This window comes from Acomys minous (genome assembly GCF_964271855.1).
Source record: "Acomys minous genome assembly, chromosome: 9".
In the NCBI taxonomy this organism is placed as follows: domain Eukaryota; kingdom Metazoa; phylum Chordata; class Mammalia; order Rodentia; family Muridae; genus Acomys; species Acomys minous.
The window spans coordinates 70,857,696-70,877,163 of record NC_140490.1 but is presented as its reverse complement, the minus strand read 5'-3'; the positions used below and the strand labels follow the sequence as shown (position 1 = coordinate 70,877,163).

Sequence of the window (19,468 nt, the reverse complement as noted above, 5' to 3'; positions counted from 1 at the left end):
TTGGATTAGAGGCTCAGAAGGCTTGAAAGGGCTTTACGTATTGATTTGCCTTTGCATGTTAAATTCAGCTGGGAAGGGTTTGGAGAATGTGTCTCATAAACTTAAGACCACACTGGTAATCTCTTCATTTCTCTTTTAAAGGGTATTGATCCAAAAGATGGAATTCCATATGAGAAGAAATTCTGTGAAGGTACAGACTAAAAGTCCCTGTCACTACAGTAGGGCTTTTTTTTTTTTTTTTTTTTTTTTGTAGTTCAGTCAAATGGAAGAGAAAAAGTAATGATTCTTATGCGGCAGTGTCTGAGGTTAGCAGTTACTTTAAAATACCTAATTTATATTAGTTTTTGGAACCTATTAGAAAAATACAAGGATAGAAGTGAAGGCAGATCTAGAAGACGCAGAATGTAATTTGTTTAATTGACTCTTTCACTTGGGGACTGGAAACCTTAATGCTAACATGAGGGAAGACTGCAGGGTGGATAACAGGGTAATCCAAATCTGAGACTTTCCCAAACAACACAGGAAGTAATAGTTAATCATTTGCATGTCCCTTTCAACATGTATCAAGGTTAGTCACCCGAAACTGGGGAGACAGTCTCTAAAGATGAGTATCTGAACGACCTAAGAGAGAAAACCAAACTCCAGCCTGCAGATGCCTCCACACATAGCTACGGCAAAAGCTTCCTACTCTCAAGGCCCAAATGCCTGGGCCTCTGAGCCACCAGTGTGGAAACCCATGGCAGGGGAACACACTAAGGCATCTTCCCTGTTCAATATTAGCCACCACTTCTCCCTTGAAGATGCTTTTTGGTCATTCACTCGTTCAGCAGGTGTTTCCTGGATAACTACTCTAATTTTATCCCAAGGGCTACACTTGATTACAGGATGCGTGACAAAGATCAACCTAAAACCTAGTTGCCTCTAAGCCCTTGGCGGGACCAAGAAGATAATAGGAAACTGAAAAGACCAATGTACAGTTATGCAGATTCAAAACATTTGTTGAGGGACAAAAAGAATGAATAAGTTTATAACCAAGCCTGGTGGCACAGGCCTGTAATCTCATATACTCAAAAGGTTGGCGCAGGAGATTGAATACTCAAGTCCTATTTGGGCTAGAGGGTGAGTTCAGACTCGCTTGAGCAACTTAATGAAACCCTATCTCAAAATAAAAAGTAAAAAGTCAGCTGCGGGGATAGCATCGTGGGGGAACATTTTCTTAGCATCTGCTGGTTTCTAAGTATTACAGGAAAAAATAGATAAAGTTGTGAATAACCCTGGAGTTCGAGGAGTGGCTCTGTGCTAAAACACTAGAGCTGCAATAAAATAAAAACCATAACAACAATAATAAACAACAACAAATGCAGATTTAGATGACACTCTAAACCTTCTGGGCTACTGACGCCAGGAAGGAAGACCCCCTGAATCTCCACATCCCAGCACATTGTCCCCTAGATGTCCTGGATCCTCCTAGTCTCCATCCATATGGTCCAGGGACAGTTTCCATAGAATCCAAGGCTAGTAAGCCACTGCAGCAAGGCTGGGCCACCCTCTGCCTCATACCTGTGATTTGGGGCTAGAGAAAGGAGACTTCTCTGACTCTATAGGGATCCTTTGATTTTTTTTTTTTCTAGGCCATTAAGTGGTTAGAAGGGTGGACCTTCCAGAAAGTGGTTTGTGTAGAATTATCTCAGAATCTGAATAAGTGATTCTTACGTCCACACATGCAGGCTGCACAGAGACCTTGCTGTCTCCTTCTCTCTAGTAATCAGCCAGGATTGTCCATCTGGAGCCTTTCGTGTATGTGCATTCAAGGACTTTCAGAGACCATCACATCTTTAAACTATCAAAATTGCTCCATGAGGTCAATTACCTCTTAAAGAGAATCAGCGTGTTCTCTAAGAAAGCCATCTCCACTACTGAAATATAAGACATATTTCTGAACTCAGATCAAGCCTGACTCATGTGTTCATCCATCATTCACTCTGGATGCTGTGCAGCAGTTGCATTTGTGCTGAGCCAGGAAGCACACCTGTGTTTCTGCAGCCTAGCTTGCAGTTCCAACGAGTGAGAAATTTCATCTGCCTCTGAATGCTCCCCTCACACTTTCTAACTCCTGAAAAGTGGCACTGCATCACTGTTGGGATGTACTGTGCATTCGCTAACCACCAGGCTATCTGCTCTCATAGCTACTCACTCTGGAGGCTGCCCACTGTGTGGGTATATAAATAATGTAAATAAATTGTGTTTCCTAGGTTCACAGCCCAGGGGAATCATTTTGCTGGGAGACTCAGCTGGGGCTCATTTTCACATCCCTCCTGAATGGCTGACAGCTTCGCAGATGTCTTTGGTAAGTAATTTTGGCAGCACCCATTTCGGATTATGCTGGCCCTCATTTTTGTTCCCTGTGTTCTCAATATGAAGCCAGATCCAAACAGGTGCAAATTTCCGCTTGCAAAATCATTACTGCTACTATAGTGCTAATGGAGGGCTTATCCACTGTCAGTTCCAGCCAAATGCAGGCAAAGGGTTTCTCCTCAACACCTTCGCAGACTCAGCCCAGTTCCCACCAGAAAAATAAATAAATAAATAAATAAATAAATAAATAAATAAATAAGGCAACCAAGACTGCCTGGTATGCAGAAGGAATACAGTCATGTGTTGGATTCTCCTGGAATCTTTCCAGCTTGGATATTGTATTTAAGCAAGATGACGCTGGGCAGAGCAGGCTGCTGGGCTCTTGATAGCCACTGCTGTGCTCCATAAAAGGGCATCAGAGAAACCTCTCACCCTTTCCTGAAGAACAGAAAGATCCTGGAAGGTTTTTTTTAAGTGGAAAAAAAAAGATGAAACAGTCATCATAAACTCACAGTGATAGACTCACAGACAAAAAGGAAAGGCAGAAGCCCCAATAATCACTGACCTTACCAAACACAGCAGGGTGGTGTGAGAGGGGTTTTCAGGGCTTAGATGATCAGATCACGAATAAATCACCCAGATCTGCAAGTTCCACACCCACAGGGTCAACTGCCTGTAGATAGAGGCTGTAGGCAGGCTGTGCCGACAGCATTTGTAATGACATGCACACACTTGCTCTTGTCATTCTTCCTTGAACAATATAGCACATTAACTATCGATATGTGCTCATATTATATTTGGCATTGTAAGTAATCCAGAGCCATTTAAAAGTATCTGGGAGGTGTGCATAGGTCATATGCAAGCACTTTTCCATTTTATATAAGAGACTTGAGCATCTAAAAAAATGCTATTCAAAGGTATTCAGAAACCATGCCTCACAAATGCCAAGGGACTCCAGTATGGGATGAAAGAGGATGATGGCTGTATGTGCTCAGATTATCATCTGAGCACACACCTGCCAGCTTATCAGAAGGTTATCATCACCTGAGCACACACCTGCTCCGAAGGGCCATTATCTTCCCCAGTTGAACTGTCCAAACACCTAGGATAAGATCAAGAGAGCAGGGCAAGGCAGCCTGAATGGCACACCCAAACGAAGGGTGCTTTGTCATCTGCAGCTTCAGCTTCCTAAGGTGAAAGTCATCATAAGAGCATGTGCCAATACTGATGTTCGGATAAAAAATGAGATGGCACACAAAAGATATGACTATGGAAAGATTTATTTAGGGTGAAGGGAGATGGAGAGGAGTTGGGACCTGACCGGGCCATGAGAGTAGGGAGAGGCAGAGATAGACTAGGGGTGGGGTTTAGAGAAAGTGCAAGAGTAAGAGCCTCAAAGTAAGAAAGAGAGAGAGGCGGGCGTGCCTGGGTTTGTCCTTTTGTACTGGGCCCCTGGAGCACACCTAGTGGTGAGCAGGTGATGATGTCAGAGGTTGCTAAGCAACCTAGGGGGCAGGCCACTTACATGTCAACAACTGGAACCATCAACATATTTGTCAGGGCCCAGTGGAAAATAAAGGTAGAGGTGCTTTTAGTTAAAATGCAAATTAAAGATCTGTATGGTAGTACACATCTATAATCTATTCATTTGGGGAAAGCATTAGAAATTAAAGACCAGCCTTAGCTACATATTGAGTTTGAAGGCAGCCTGAGCTACATATACATATACATACATATATACACATATACATATATATATATATGTATGTGTGTGTGTGTGTGTGTGTGTATGTGTGTGTGTGTGTGTGTTTTTCATTAAAGATGCTGTGCTGGCTAGTTTTATGTCAACACAGCTAGAATTATTTAGAAGAAGGGAACCTCAGTTGGGAAAATGCCCACAACAGATTTGCCTGTAGGCAAGTGTGTACAGCATTTCATTAATTGATGAGTGATGTGGGAGGGCCCAGCTCATTGTGGACCGTACCATCCCTGAATAACTGAACCTGGGAGGCATAAGAAAGCACGTTGAATGAGCTGTGGGAAGCAAGCCACTAAGCAGCACCTCTCTATGGCCTTGGCATCAGGTTCCTGCCTCCAGGTTCCTGCCTTGAGTTCCTGCTTTGAGTTCCTGCTTTGACTTCCCTGCATGATAGGCTCTAAGCTGTAAGGCGAAATAAGCCTTTATCCCCTCAAGTTGAGTTTGGTGATGGTGTTTTATCACAACAATAGAAACTCTACTAAGACAGAAATTGGTACTCATGGAGTATTGCTATGACAGAATTCTGAGCTAGAAAAGCCATTGAGTGTTCAGAGTTTAAAGAGTTATAGTGGGAGCTTAAAAGACAAATGTGGGGAGTTTGGAAGAGAAGGGTGTTGAGAGAAATGCAGATGATAGCACATGGCTTGTGACATTTCAGAAGAGCGTTTGAAAGTCCCTTAAAGACCTGTGGTGATTTAAATGAGAGTGACTCCTATAGGCTCATGTATTTGCTGGCTAGATGAATCATTTGGAAAGATTAGGAGGTGTGGCCTTGGTAGAAGAGGTGTGGCCTTGGTGGAAGAGGTGTGGCCTTGGTGGAAGAGGTGTGGCCTTGGTGGAAGAGGTGTGGCCTTGGTGGAAGAGGTGTGGCCTTTGTGGAAGAGGTGTGGCCTTGGTGGAAGAGGTGTGGCCTTGGTGGAAGAGGTGTGGCCTTGGTGGAAGAGGTGTGGCCTTGGTGGAAGAGGTGTGACCTTGGCGGAGAAGGTGTGTTGTTGAGGGTAGGCTTTGAGGTTTCAAAACCCATACCACCTCCCCTGTCTGTTGCCCATAAATCAGAATGTAGCTCCCAGCTCCTTCTCCAGTACCAAGCCTGCCCACATGCTGCCATGCTTCTCACCATGATAATAACCGACCAGCCCTCTACAACTATAAGAACTATAAGCAAGCCTCCAATTAAATGCTTTCTTTTTACGAGTCACCATGGTCTTTGTCATGGTGTCTCTTCACAGCATTAGAGCAGTGACCAAGACAAGAATATCAGGACTGTCAATAGTTTGAATTAAGTATCTGTGGTGCCTGGTCATCTAGATCTGAAGAGCTTGCTATAATAAACAAGAGATCAGCACCACTGCAGTGAAATCTTTGCTTCACCAGCACAACTGATGCTGGGTAGCTGAAGCTGAGAAATTATCTGTGATTAAGAAGAGAACTGAGGATCATAAATCTAGGAGGATTCCCTCAAGGTCAGCACACATAAGCGACAGCCCAGATGAAGCCAAGGCTGCATCCCATGCTGACAAGCCAAATTTGGTTATGTAAGAGTCGCCCAAGTGGTGCTTGCTTTAAAAACAAGAAGTACTGATAGGGATCGTCTGAGGCTTGGCACTCTGTGCCAGAGCTGGAATCCATGCAGAGAAACTGGGAGAGGCTTTTGTTAGAGGTGCAGCCACAGTTGCAGTAGAAGGTCCAGGATTGAAGGGGTCATGGAGAAAAGTTGAGACTTGGAACCAACCATGGTTCAGATTCTGAATCCCTGAATAAGACACCCCAAAATTGCAGCCTTGCTGTAGCAAGATATGCCAACACCCTGGGACAACTACCAAGGACAGCAGCAGCCAGGGATGTGTGTTTCAGATGGCGGACTTGAGAAGAACCAACTACTCAGGCCCTTCAGAGCCTGGAAGGATTATAAGTGGGTTCCAATGCTCAGCACAGTTTTTATACTGTTGAATTTTGTTTTGATTTGATTTGATTGTGACTATTTCTTGGTTAGAGACACTTTGGGAAATTAAAGAGTTGAGACTTTCAACATTTTAATCCTGGGAGTTTTTTGTTTGTTTGTTTGTTTGTTTGTTTTTGGTTTTTGTTTTGTTTTGTTTTGTTTTGTGTTTTTAGTTGGGATGCTTTATGTTTTGAGATCAGTATTAGCACACTATCTTGGGGATAAATGGAAAAGGAAAGGTTCTAGTTGAAAGATGACGTGTTTGTGTGTCAAGTAGAAAGAGGTCAATTGTGCTAGCTAGTTTTATGTCAATTTACTATAAGTTAGAGCCATATAGGAAGAAGGAAACTCAACTGAGAAAATATCTCACCAGATTGGCCTGTAGGCAAGTCTGTAATGCTTTTTCTTGATTGCTGTGGTTAGTGCTACTCCTGGGCTGATGTTCCTTAGCAGTGACTCTTTTTTAAAAATATATTTTATTAACGTGTTCATATTATATCTCAATTGTTATCCCATCCCTAGTATCCTCCCATTCCTCCCTCCCTCCCATTTTCCCCTTACTCCCCTCCCCTATGACTGTGACTGAGGGGGTCCTCCTCCCCCTATATATGCTTATAGGGTATCAAGTCTCTTCTTGGTAGCCTGCTATCCTTCCTCTGAGTGCCACCAGGCCTCCCCATACAGGGGACGTGGTCAAATATGGGGCACCAGAGTTTGTGTGGAAGTAGACCTCACTCTCCACTCAGCTGTGGAAAATGTCCTGTCCATTGGCTAGATCTGGGTAGGTGTCGAGAGCTGCGATGTTGCCACGCCTAAAGATGGCGCTGGCTTCCGCCTTCCACCCTCCCTACTGTGAGTGCTCTCCCTAGTAAACAAGTCGTTATATGGCTATCAGCACGGGCATCAAGCCTTACGTCCCGTGACTCATTTCAGACCTATGGAGAGGCTACACGTGGCTCTCCCTGATTGGCTCTTGCTGAGGGTATAAGCCTTTGCCCGCCTGGGGGCGGGGCCATTTCCCGCCAAGCGAAGCTGCCGTCTTGAGAAGGAACCTGATTGTCTTGAGTCTTATTCCTGCTGGTCAGGAAGGGCTCGGACAGGTAGGGGTTCAAAGTTTACTGCATTTATTGTCCTTGGCTGGTGCCATAGTTTGAGCAGGACCCCTGGGCCCAGATCTACCCATCATAATGTTCTTAGCAGTGATTCTTAACCCTCCTAATTCTGCAATACAGTCCCTCATGTTGTGATGACACCCCCCAACCATAAAATTATTTAACTGCTACATCATAGTTGAAATTTTGCTACAGCTATGAATTATAATGTAAATATCTGCTATGCAGGACAGCTGATACGCAACTGCCGAAGGGGTCATGACCCACAGGTTGAGAAACACGGCCTTAGAGCTATAAGAAAGCATGGTGAGCAGGCTGTGGGGAGCAAGCAAGCCAAGAAGCAACATTCTTCCACGGCCTCTGCACCAGCTTGTGCCTTCAGGTTCCTGCCCTGACTTCCTTCAGTGATGGGCTGTGGTATGGGACTACAATCTGAAACAAACTCTTTCTTCTTCAAGTTGCTTTTTAACCACAGGAATAGAAACTCTAAGACAGATGCTAAAAGTTACAGCTCTTTTTATTTTCTTTGGCAGTGTCCTCTTTGACAAGGTGACTTTCATTTGCCATTAATCGTTCTAAAAATTTTTAAATTACCAGCATGAACATTCCATTCATCTTTATGTTAAGCAATGCTGTTTCTACATATAATAGAAAGAGCACTGGATTCATGTGTGAAGCTTCCAAAGTCCCACAATCCTTTAGCAGCTCATCACTGGAGGTAGCTTTGGGCTGTGCAGAACAGAGAAAGGCAAGTCAGGCTGAGGAAGACCGGAAGAATACTCAGATGATTTCGGAGCTACCAGACCAAACGCTTCCTTAGGCAGAAGGTGCCCAGGCCAAGTGCAGACTCATCACCTCTGTGGGGTATACCCTGAGACACCCAGGCCTAACCCTCCCAGGGTTCCCAGTTCCCCTCAGAATTTCAACCCATCCAGATACTTCCCTTGCTTAGGACTTGCTGTCCCAGCCTACAATAATCAGTTGACTCCCAGGCGTCTTCAAATTTCTGCTCTGAGATAGGGTAAGTACTGGGTGAGGAAATGGACTTTACCTCTCCTGCCCACCAGATCCTAGCACTGCTAGCAAGAAGACAACTGTCACTGTACAAGACTCAAACTCTTACCTTTCCTGTGCCTAGTTTCCCACAAGAGCCAGAAGGGAGCATCAGAGCACAGGTCTTCCCCCGCCTATATCACCTAATCACTACTTGGTTGGCAGATACAACATCTGCAAAGGAGGAAGTCTGATTAGGAGAGTGAATGGCTACATTCCCTGGGAGGTGACAGAAGACGGGATCCAGTATGAGCTTCGCTTCCAGCTACCCCGTGGACACATGTTTCCTTACCACTTACATGCAAATAGATGACTCTTAAGTTCTGGGTACAGAAGCAGAGCATTAAACGAGGTGCAAGGTCCTTCTAAGCACAGAGCTCCAAGGTGCGTTTATACCCAGAAAGCCCTGCGGGCATCTGACTCAGAACACTACAAGTAGTAGCACGTGATTGCTGCTGGGTTGCATTTGGCTCAAACAGTGCAGTAAGAAATGTGCGGAGCACTGATACAGCGGGTCATGACAAGAGCCACCCTGTCCGTTATAGCAGGAGGTGGCATGTGCGTTCATAGAGAGGGGACCTACGCAGAGTGGATGTCTCTTCATGTAGCCATCTCTGTATGGGATTCTTCTGTCTCCCAGAACACTAAAAGTAACTCTAAGAAATCAAACTTCAGAAATTATGAATGTTCCCCGATCACTTCTTCTCTAGAGGGGTAAGACAAGATAAAGAAATGAAAGCCTACCAATTGGAAAGGGAGAAGTCAAATTATCCTTACATGCTGATGACATGATCCCATACTTTTAAAGGCCTTAACCAGTTCATCAGGAAACTCAAATGTGACAAATGTTTTCAGCAAAATGGCAGGATACAAAATCAACACATAAAAATTTGTAGCTTTTCTGTATGTCAATATAGAAAGTTTTCACCACAAATAAAAAGAGATATCATGAAAAATATCTATTCACAATAGTTTCAAAAATACTAAAAGTATTTAGGAATAAATGTAGCCAAGATGAAAGACCTTAACAATGAAAACTTGAAGACATTGAAGAAAGAAGTTGAAAACATCACTAGAAGGATTGAAAGACATTGCATTTTTATTGATAGGTAGAATTAATATTGTTAAAGATTGCTGTACTTCCAAAAGTAACCTACAGGCTCAATACAATTCCCATTAAAATCTCAATGATGTTCCTCAGGGTACGGGAAAAAAAATCTCAACATTTACATGAAAGCACAAATGGCATCAATTTTTAGCATCAAAAATCCATGCTCTTCAAAATATATAATCTTCACTTATATGACAGAACCATAGTAACATAAACAGCATGGTACAAGCACAACGGCAGGCAGACTGTCTTTAACAAATAGTGCTGTGGAAACTGGATTTCCATGAAGCTAGATCTAATATCTATCATACTACAGAAAAATCAAGGTAAAAGGGTTCAAACACAATATAAAACATGAAATCTTTAAAGTTCTAGAGGAAAGCACTTCAAGATATAGGCATAGACAATGTTTTTTGAACAAGACTCCAACAGCCCAGGAAATAATGCCAAGAACTATAAAATGGAATTACATGAAATTAAAAGGCTTCTTTACATTAACGTCAAGATGTATAAAGAACTACAAAAATATAACATCTCCCCTCAAAAAACTAAGTCATGCTATCAAAAATGGGTTACTGAGGGCTGGAGAAATGTCTCAGAAGTTAAGAACACTGTTCTTCCAAAGTCCTGAGTTCAATTCCCAGCAACTACACGGTGGCTCCCATCCATCTACAATGAGATCTGGTGCGCTCTTCCGGCATTCGGGCATACATGTAGGCAGAATACTGTCTAAATAATAAATAAATAAATCTTTTTAAAAATTGATTACTGAACCGAATAGACAGTTCTCAGAAGAATAAATAGAAATAACCATAAATAACATTCAAAGCTCAGTATCCTTAGGCATTGAGGAAATGTGAGCTAAACTGCCTGAAGATTCAATCTCACTGGAATCTTCAAAGACTAAAATTTTAAAAATATTCCACCTCTCCACAGTCAGAATGGCTTTTGTCAAGAAAACAAATGCTGGCAAGAATGTGGGCAAAGAGGAGCCCTTACTCACAGCTGGTGGGAATGTAAACTGATACAGCCACCATGAAAATGAGTATGGAGGTTCCTCAAGAGTCAGAAAATAAAACTACCATATGATTGCACTATCTTACTCTTGGTTACATTCCTGAAGTATGCCGAGTCTGCATACCACAGAGGTGCCATTATATCTGTGTGTATTGTTAACCAGTTCACAATATCCAGGACATTGATCAGCCTGCATATCTACCAGCAGATGAATGGGTAGCTTTTTAAAATTTGATACATATATGCAATGGAGTTGTGTACGGCTATAGAGAAAAATGAAATCATGACATTTGTAAGGAAATGAATGCAACTAGATGTAATACTGTTGAACAACAACAACAAAATAAACAAACAAATACTACATGTTCTATCTCATACACAGAACTTGAATTTAAACTCATAAAATATACATATGTGTGTGTTATCCATGTTACATGCAGGTCACAAAGCTATAAAGGGATTGTGAGAGAAAAGGAAGAGATCTTAAAAGATCCGGGACACAGAAGAGACAAGGGAAGGCACATGATTGTAATACGGAAGTAGCTGGGGAGAAGGAAGTGAGCTGGAGGGAAGAAAGGGTCCTAGGAGAGCAGAAGAGAAGGGATTGAGTGAACCCTCACAGTGACACATAGTACAAAAATGCCTCCGTGAAACTTGTTACACTAACCTTTAAAATAGATTAAATAAGTGTGGGGAGCTGCCTTAGAGCGGGGCCTCCACTCACGGTGAAACAAAGAAGCACTGTTGGGCCTCTCAATTTTCATAGCCTCACACAAATGCATGCCTGGCGTGCATTTGCTCCCCACTTAACTCATTACTGAGACTCCCGAGCACAGCAGTGACAACTGACTTGAAGAGCATGAACTGGGCTCACACAGCCCACGAGGAAAGGGATGATAAATAAGATTTACATCCTATAGGACAAAACAATATTTGTACATGAACTGTGAGCAATCATCAAGGTTATTTATAGATGCAAAGATGAGGAAAGAAATTAAAAGTCAAGAAAAAAAAGAAATTAAAAGTCAAAAATAAAGGAAGAAAAATATCTTAAAACTGATGCACTTTTGTACAGATTTAATATATGTCAAGCTCATATATATTAAAATTGTATAAAACATATGTATTAAAATATATATGAGTTAAATATATATTAAGACTTGTATAAAAGTATATATATTAGTTGACATGTTTATTGACAAGAAATATTTGTATCATTTGTTGGGATAAAAATCAGGTTACAAAATCATATACAAATGAAAAATAATTGGAAGAATTGGCTGGAGAACAGTGTGTTAACATTGCCTGTCTTTAGGTAGCAAAACAGTGGATAGTTTATGAGCCAAGTACTGAAATTCAAGACTTTGGAGACTTTCTTCTCTGTTGAGTTTTATTTAAAGCAAGCAGCTAAGGCAGCAAGCTTTGGCAACACTGGCCTCTTGCTCTACTTATTCTTTGCATAACATGATGTGGCTGGTGTTGTTAAGACGCCGCCTTATTTTACAGACAAATGTTCAGTGAATGTGCATATACTTCCCAGGTCACACAACTAAAAGTGGCAAATCACCCCCGTCTCTGTCATCCTGAATGAGTCATTTAGCTGAAACTAATGTATGGTGATAGTTCCCCTCTTAGGGAAGGCCTTGTGCCTCACTTACCTAAGGCCTGGGAAAATGTTCAGTGCAAATATGCTGGATTCAAACCAGAGCAAGGATGTTGGCAGAGGTCTGGCATGGGAGTGGGAGTGCTTAAAGGCTTTTTAAATCACACCTCTCATACCCAACCCCTCTCCAGAGTCCTAGGAATGGGGACTTTATCAGGTTTTTCCAGGAATGTTTTCTGCAGAAAAAAGGGAGCCACCAAGAAGACATTTTCAGGCACGAACTTCATCAAGGCTGGCAGCAGACCCCACCTAGAAGCCTAACAGTTAGATGTGGGCAGTGCCATGTTTGGCTGTGAGTCTCAGCATCTGTTTTGATCTGCTGCTGGGTGGAGCTTCTCAGAGGACAGCTGTGCTAGGCTCCTACCTGTGAGCATAACGAAGTATCATTAATTGTGTCAGGGGTTGTCTCTCTCCCATGGTATGGGTCTCAGCTTAGGCCAGTCATGGGTTGGACATTCTCCCAATCTCTGCTACTTTTTTATTCCTGCACTTCTTTTTTTAAATTTTATTTTATGAATTTATTCTTATTACATCTCAATGGTTATCCCATCCCTTGTATCCTCCCATTCCTCCTTCCCTCCTATTTTCCCCTTACTCCCCTCCCCTATGACTGTGACTGAGGGGGACCTCCTCCCCCTGTATATGCTCATAGGGTATCAAGTCTCTTCTTGGTAACCTGCTGTCCTTCCTCTGAGTGCCACCAGGTCTCCCCATCCAGGGGACGTGGTCAAATGTGAGGCACCAGAGTTCGTGTGAAAGTCAGACCCCACTCTCCACTCAACTGTGGAGAATGTCCTCTCCATTGGCTAGATCTGGGTAGGGGTTTGAAGTTTACGGCCTGTATTGTCCTTGGCTGGTGCCATAGTTTGTGCACTTCTCGTAGGCCAGGGTAGTTTTTGGATCAAAGTCAGTTGGTGTTCCATTCCCTCCATTGGGCGTCCTACCTGGCTACTTCAGTCTCCACATCTGCTGCTAAGAATCCCAGGGAAGTCTTGCCGAATGTTGGGGGAAGGATAGAGGGTCCTGGAGGGGACGAGAAGACCAACAGAGTCAACTAATCTAAGCCCATGGGGCTTACAGAGACTGAAGCACCAACTGAAGAATATGTATTGTCTGGACCTAGATCCCCTACACATATGTAACTGAATGGCAGCTTGGTCTTCATGTGGGTCCCCTAGCAAGTGGGGTGGGGCCTGTCTCTGACATGGACTCTATTGCTTGCTTCTGGATCACTTCCCACCAGCAGGGCTGCCTTGTTTGGCCTCAGCGGAAGAGGGTGCACTCAGACTTGATATGACTTAATGTGCTAGGGTGCGTTGATGGAGAGGGGGCTCCCATTTTTGAAGATAAGGGGAGAGGAGAAAGGGGAAAGAGGGTAGGACCAGGAAGGGAGGAAGGAGGGGGCTGCATTCGGGATGTAAAGTCAATAAATAACAACAAACAAACAAAGATGTGGGCCGTCATGATCTTCATCTGCTGTGTGCAACAACAAACTGATTAAATTAATGCACAGTGGTGATCATCAGTTTAGATGTGGATTATTCCTCCTTCCACCAATAAATAGCTTTGAGATATAACTGAAAATGGGTTGATGAGCCCTGACATAGTCATATACACCTTTCATGTTAGCACTCAGAAAGCAGAGGCAAGCAGATCTCTATGAGTTTGAGGCCAACCTGGTCTACATAGGGAATTTCAGGCCAGGTAGGGTTACAAAGTGAGTTTATGTCTTTAAAAGGGGGAGGGTTGGAAGTTGAGGTGGAACTAAATCAGCCATGAAAGTAATCAGTATTTACAAATCTTATCAACATGGTCACAATGCTATGGGTAGAAAGAGAACAGTGGAATTTTTCTGTCTTTTTGTCATCTACTTTAGCTGTTGGTATTTCAGGGTCCAGAAAAAGGTTAAAGTTCAGCCCAGCCACTCAAATCATGGAGCACTCACTTGTGTAGGACACCACTTGATAATAGTGAAGCCAGGACGAGAACAAAAGAGGTATTCTAATTAATAAATTGATCATGAAAATAAATCTTTGTCACTCCATTATCACAATAGCCACCAACCATTCTAAATTGCTCATCACCAAAAACAATAGTGATTTCTTCTATGAGTTGCCCAGAGTTACCTGCTACAGGTACAACCAACAGGCTGTGTTGGTTTTAGATTCAGGGTTCATGTTAGACACTAGTCAGCTTGGTAGACAATGTGCCCAGAGCATATTCTTCTCAAATGGATGGCAAAATGCAAAAAGACAGGACATCCTATATAAGCACACTCCCTACATCACCAAACCAGCACTGAGCGTAAGTGACATCATCATGTTGGGGCTCAAAGGAGACAGAAGTGTATCTGCCTGAAGTGGGAGATGGACAGGAGTAAAGATTTGATTTGTTCCCCTGTATTAATGACAAATGCTGGGCTGAAGAGATGGCTCAGCAGTTGAGAGCACAGTCTGCAATTCCAGAGAATCCTGGCCATCTTCCCAGCACACATGGTGGCTCAGAACCATCTGCAACTCCACTTCCAAGGGATTTGATGCCCCTCTTCTGGCCTCTGAGGGTAGTGAACACAGGTGATGCACAGATACACAGGGAAGAAAAACATATACACATAAAAAAATTCAAATGAATAAAGGCTATTTTTTATTGTAAATGTCAAATATGTAGTGAACAAAAAGACAAAAATAGAGAAATTATTAAGAACTTGTTTCAAATGGCTTCTTAATTCTACCAGCTAGAAAAGAAATTACTCTAACATTTAAATATCAAACTTGTTTTCAAATATTTTTTAAATAATATCAGAGAAAAGAAGACATCATGACAATAGGACCGAATTGAGAAGTGACCTATCACCCCATGACCTAGATGTTTCTTGGTGCTTCTCCACTCTGTAAGAGTGCATACCCACTATACATGTCTGTATCTATGCACACGTGTGTGTTTAGTCACTGGAGAGTCCAAGTTTGTCAGTTAGTGCTCACTGTTGTCCTTATGCATGTTTGCATTAAATCTGTAGGTGATCACCTTTGCTGATGCTCCACAGTGCACTTTGGGGTAAGCATCTGCAATTCATCAAGTCATTGACTCCTAATTAGATGTTGAGCTGTTTCATGGTTCACTTTAGGACCACTATGAATTATGCTCCTTTAAAAAAAAAAGTACCTCACGTTTTAAAAAATTATTATGTACAGAATTTCATCATTTATAAAAGGAGTCAGCCTAGACATGAAAATTACATGCAATTGATATGAGTGAAATGTGTTGAGCTCAGAGGCCGCCGGTTTCTGAAGTCTGGCTTTTAGTGTTTGTGGCATGTGTTGACAGTATCAACCATGTCTCAAGTAGTGTTTCTAGAGTCACACTAGGCAGGCCTAGCCTCAGGGCACTATCCGTGCATTGATTAAATCAACATGCACTGTCACTGAGCCTCCTGTGCCGCAGCCCTGTGATCAAAAGAAGCCAGGTCTTCACTGGGCTCTCCAGCTCATGAGAAAAACACACAGTGTTTTAGCAATGGCAGTCTCAGAGCAGTCTGTGCTGGAAAGCGTGCCTGCCCCCACACTAAATGGAAGACCTCATGGGGGAAAAAAAACATATTTTAAATGGAAGAATGAGTTGGGGGCCGTCACATGCTCACAGAACTAGAAAGAAGTGTGTCCACGTTATGTAAGCTAACTAACCTTGCTGTGGTCTAGAAAAAAATTATTTTCAAAACAGAAAGTGGGCAAGATGTAGCTAATGAGCCTTAATGTGCTGTGCCCTGTTCAATAGTAACTTCCTATAAGAAGAACTGGTGAACATATGTGAGTAGGGCTATGGAAAGCGAGCCATTCTGTCTCTCACAAGAGCATCCAGCACGCCTTGCCTTTGTCTTCCAATGAGACAGAAAATGCCCTGTCCCCATCTCACTGTGGGCTTTCTTCCTGGCAACTGTCTCTCTACCCTAACCTGCCACCCTCTAGCTAGGCAGCTCGTGATAAGTTGGGTTAGGAGTGTGTTCATCTGGTGGCGAGAGTCACCCTCATGGTGCCTGGCTTCGCTCCTCAGAGGGTCAAAAGATGGTCCTGCCCCTTCTTCCCCTGATAAACAGCCTTGGCTTCTCTCCAGCGCATCCAAACTTTAGTCATCAGGTAGAAATCAAGCTACCTGTCTCAAAAGGAAGACCTCAATTTAGAAAGGTTTCCAAGTAAACCACAGTATATCAAGGAGTGTGAATGCTGTTGTTTGGATTTTTGTTTTGTTTTCTTTTTTCTTTCAAAGTGAAAACAATAACAGCTTTGGTTTCTTTATCAGAAAAGATGGCAAGGTTCAAAGGTCTTGGAGACAACAGTAGGCACCGCCCCCCTGCTTGCTCACCCATCTGCTCAAATGTTGTTTTCAAAATACTAAATGTGGCCTCTCATTGAACTGGAATCGCCTGGTGGGCTGGGGAAGAAAGCAGAGGAAGGGAAGAGATTCTGAAAAAAAAAATCAATTTCTCAGATGTTTGTTTTGCTTGTGAAACTGTTGCTTGTCCTATCATGACATCTTAGCATGACCTCTGCCAGACTGTTGTCTGCAGGGTAAGGAGCACAGATTGAATTTTGTGCTTTATCAAGGACAGAAATGAATCCTTAATCTGGCAGCAGAAAATGCAGATTCACCCAAGAGCTTGCGGCTCGGTCTTTTAAGCCCTGGGTGCTTCATTCCTCTTTGAGATGATTCTCTCTGTCAGCTCTGCAACTCTTTATTAGCCCACAAACAGCACAGGCAGGATCGGGGTTCCCACCTCGCTCCCTCGCCCCCCTGGCTTCCCATACTCTGGATTTATAGGCCATTTAAAAAGCTTCCACCATGCATAAAGGCAGATTTTCATGGTGCCCATAAAATATGGAAATTCCATCTGAGTTAACTTCATGTCCACTCCTGAAATATCTGAGCATTTTGAGTACTTTTTAAAATTATTTTTTTTAAGATGATGAAAGGCTGTTGTGTGATTAAAAACTGAAGAAAATTACATTTCCTGCTTGCCTGACATCTTGCAAGGCAGCAGATGAAAGATGCTAATGGTGAGAAGGCATTCTTCAGTTTTAGTTACCACTCACTTATTCTGGCAGAGAAAGACAATTGTGCTAGCCGTGGCGATCTCCTTTCTCTAGCAACCATCACACCATAAGATAAAGCATGTTCTTCCATTCCCCTTCCCTGGTCTTGAGCATGGGTGCCATGCCTGTTTCTGGCACCCTTCTCACTGTGCTCAGGATGAGCAGGTCAGTAGGTCTTTTCATTCTGGGAAGGGTGCAAGTCTAGATTTACCATTCCAGCCCCCACTACCTTCTGAAAGGATTAAAACGCCAAGTACCCATGGCTATGAAAACCTGCAAGGTGCAATTATGTTAAGTCCCGTACCTCTTAAAGGTATTTGTGATTACCCAGCCCACATGTGTCCTCTCCCAGCCAGTAAGTGGTGAGCTCCACAGGGAGTCTGTACCAGTCCATTCCTGTGCTACCCGCTAAGTACTAGGACTACTCACGTTGGTTACTCACGTCAACGCCTGCAACGCCTGGCTTCACTCACACCCAAGTTACCTACTAAATGGACCTCATTTATTGAGTGTATCTCCCTTAGGGAAAACTCCAAGAATCTCAAATGCATTGAGACAAAGAAAGAAGAAGCTCTGCTGTTTAAAATAATAATAATTTGGTATTTGAAAAAGAAAAAGTGCTTGACCTCTTTAGCCATCAGGGAAATGCAAGTTAAAACTGCTTTGAAATTTCATCTTGCCAAAATCAGAGTGGCTGGCATCAATAAAACCAATGACAACAAGTGCTGTTTCGGAGGAGAATATAGAAGACTCTGATACACTTTTGACAGGACAGTAAACTGATGCAGGAACTGTGAGAGTTGATGTGGAGGTTCCCCAAACAATTAGTTGAACTGCAGTATAAGCTACCATGTGACTATGCTTCTCTTGTTTTAGCCTCCTGATTAATGGAATTATAAGCTCATACCTGCTGTGAGCCTTGATGAGTAAATCATTCCCCAAAGCCCTCGTCTGGAGCTGGCGGCATTAGTTGTCAGTTTTCAAATATGAATTTGGAGAGGGTACCAAAATTCATATAACAATAAATATAAAAATGAGATACTATAAAACGCAGTGATATGTGTTCATACTTTTATATAGTTGCAAATTTCTCTTTCCAGCTAGATTTTGAAGCTCCCTGAGACTGTTTTTCATGCTTAGAGTCATAGCAATTCCTCCTTATTTATTTTTCTCTACCTTTAGTAATGAAGTAATGGGCACATGGCTTCTCAGCTCTGAACTGTATTCAGTTCCTACTGTAGTCTGGTGAGGCTATCTGCCTACGTTATGGAGAATAGCCAGGTATGAAGGCAGAGAGAGCATTTTTGTACCAAGCTCTCCCCAGGGATGTATGTGGCCTCTCTTAGTCTTACAACGTAGTCTAAGTCAGTCTCAGATATCAGGAGTGACATCAATAATATCAATGACCGAAATATCAAAGTTCCACCATCATAAATGGCAGTAATTACCTCACAAGAGTATAAGATGTTCTCCTGCCCTTTCTGCCAAGTCAGAACCCAGGAATAAGAAGTCAACTGTGAAACAGAGTGAATTCTTGCCAGACACAACATGAACTACCTTAATCTTGGACTTCCAAGACTCCCTCCAGAATAAATTTCTGTTGTCCATAAGGTACACAGTCTAAAGCATTTTGTTATAGCAGCTTAGTGGACTAAAATAGGATATAAAAGTCACCTGAGAGTTAAAAAGACTAACTGACTCACTAAAAGTAGAGCTTAGGTTAGCAAACTACAGGCCTTAGACACAGTGTTGCCACTCACCAGCTGCTTTCTATTAAGCTTTTTTTGAGCATAGTCCTGTTGGATGGTTTGCATACTGCCTGTGTAGGGGTGTGTTTATATTGCAATAAAAATGACTGGCCACACAGAGATAAGATGGTCATATAAAGCTTAAGATACCTATTATCTAGTTTTTCTCAGAAATATTTGGTCAACTTTGCTATATTGTTAGCATGTTGGCTACAATTAGATAGGCATACACAAAGTGGGTGATAACACAGACAAGGACATATGAGGAAGGAGAAGTGAGCAGTCCAGGGAGACCTCTGAGAGGGACTCAGAGTTTAGCTGACTTCTGCTCCATGAACAGCAACTGAACAGCAGAGATGGTACAGTAGGGGGAAGATTTTTATGACAAGGCCTTGCATTATGAGGGGGCAGTGGCAGGCTCAAGGGACTGCAGGTGGTTGAGTAGGGTAGGAAAAGGGACAGAGAAGGTGCTGGGGGAATGAACAAGGCTGTGTGGAGTAACAACAGTAGCCCACTGACCAACATTTATCAAACTTGGCCAGTCACCATAGTCATTTGGGACACTTAAAAAGTTAAGATTCTAGATCTTAAGCCTGCCCAACCAAGATCTGCACTTTAATGAAG

General features: G+C 42.7%; 1 protein-coding gene across 2 annotated transcripts in view; it reads left to right on the top strand.

Moving 5' to 3' along the window:
- Positions 1-19,468, top strand: part of AOAH (acyloxyacyl hydrolase) — a 228,933-nt gene that overhangs the window by 85,156 nt on the left and 124,309 nt on the right. For both annotated transcript variants that reach the window (XR_014782173.1, XM_084796996.1), the window contains exons 10-11: positions 142-190; positions 2,253-2,347. Coding sequence is in view for 1 of the 2 variants with exons in the window: in XM_084796996.1 (XP_084653122.1) it covers positions 142-190; positions 2,253-2,347 (144 nt within the window). In the remaining variant the exon portion in view is untranslated. The remainder of the gene's footprint in view (positions 1-141; positions 191-2,252; positions 2,348-19,468) is intronic.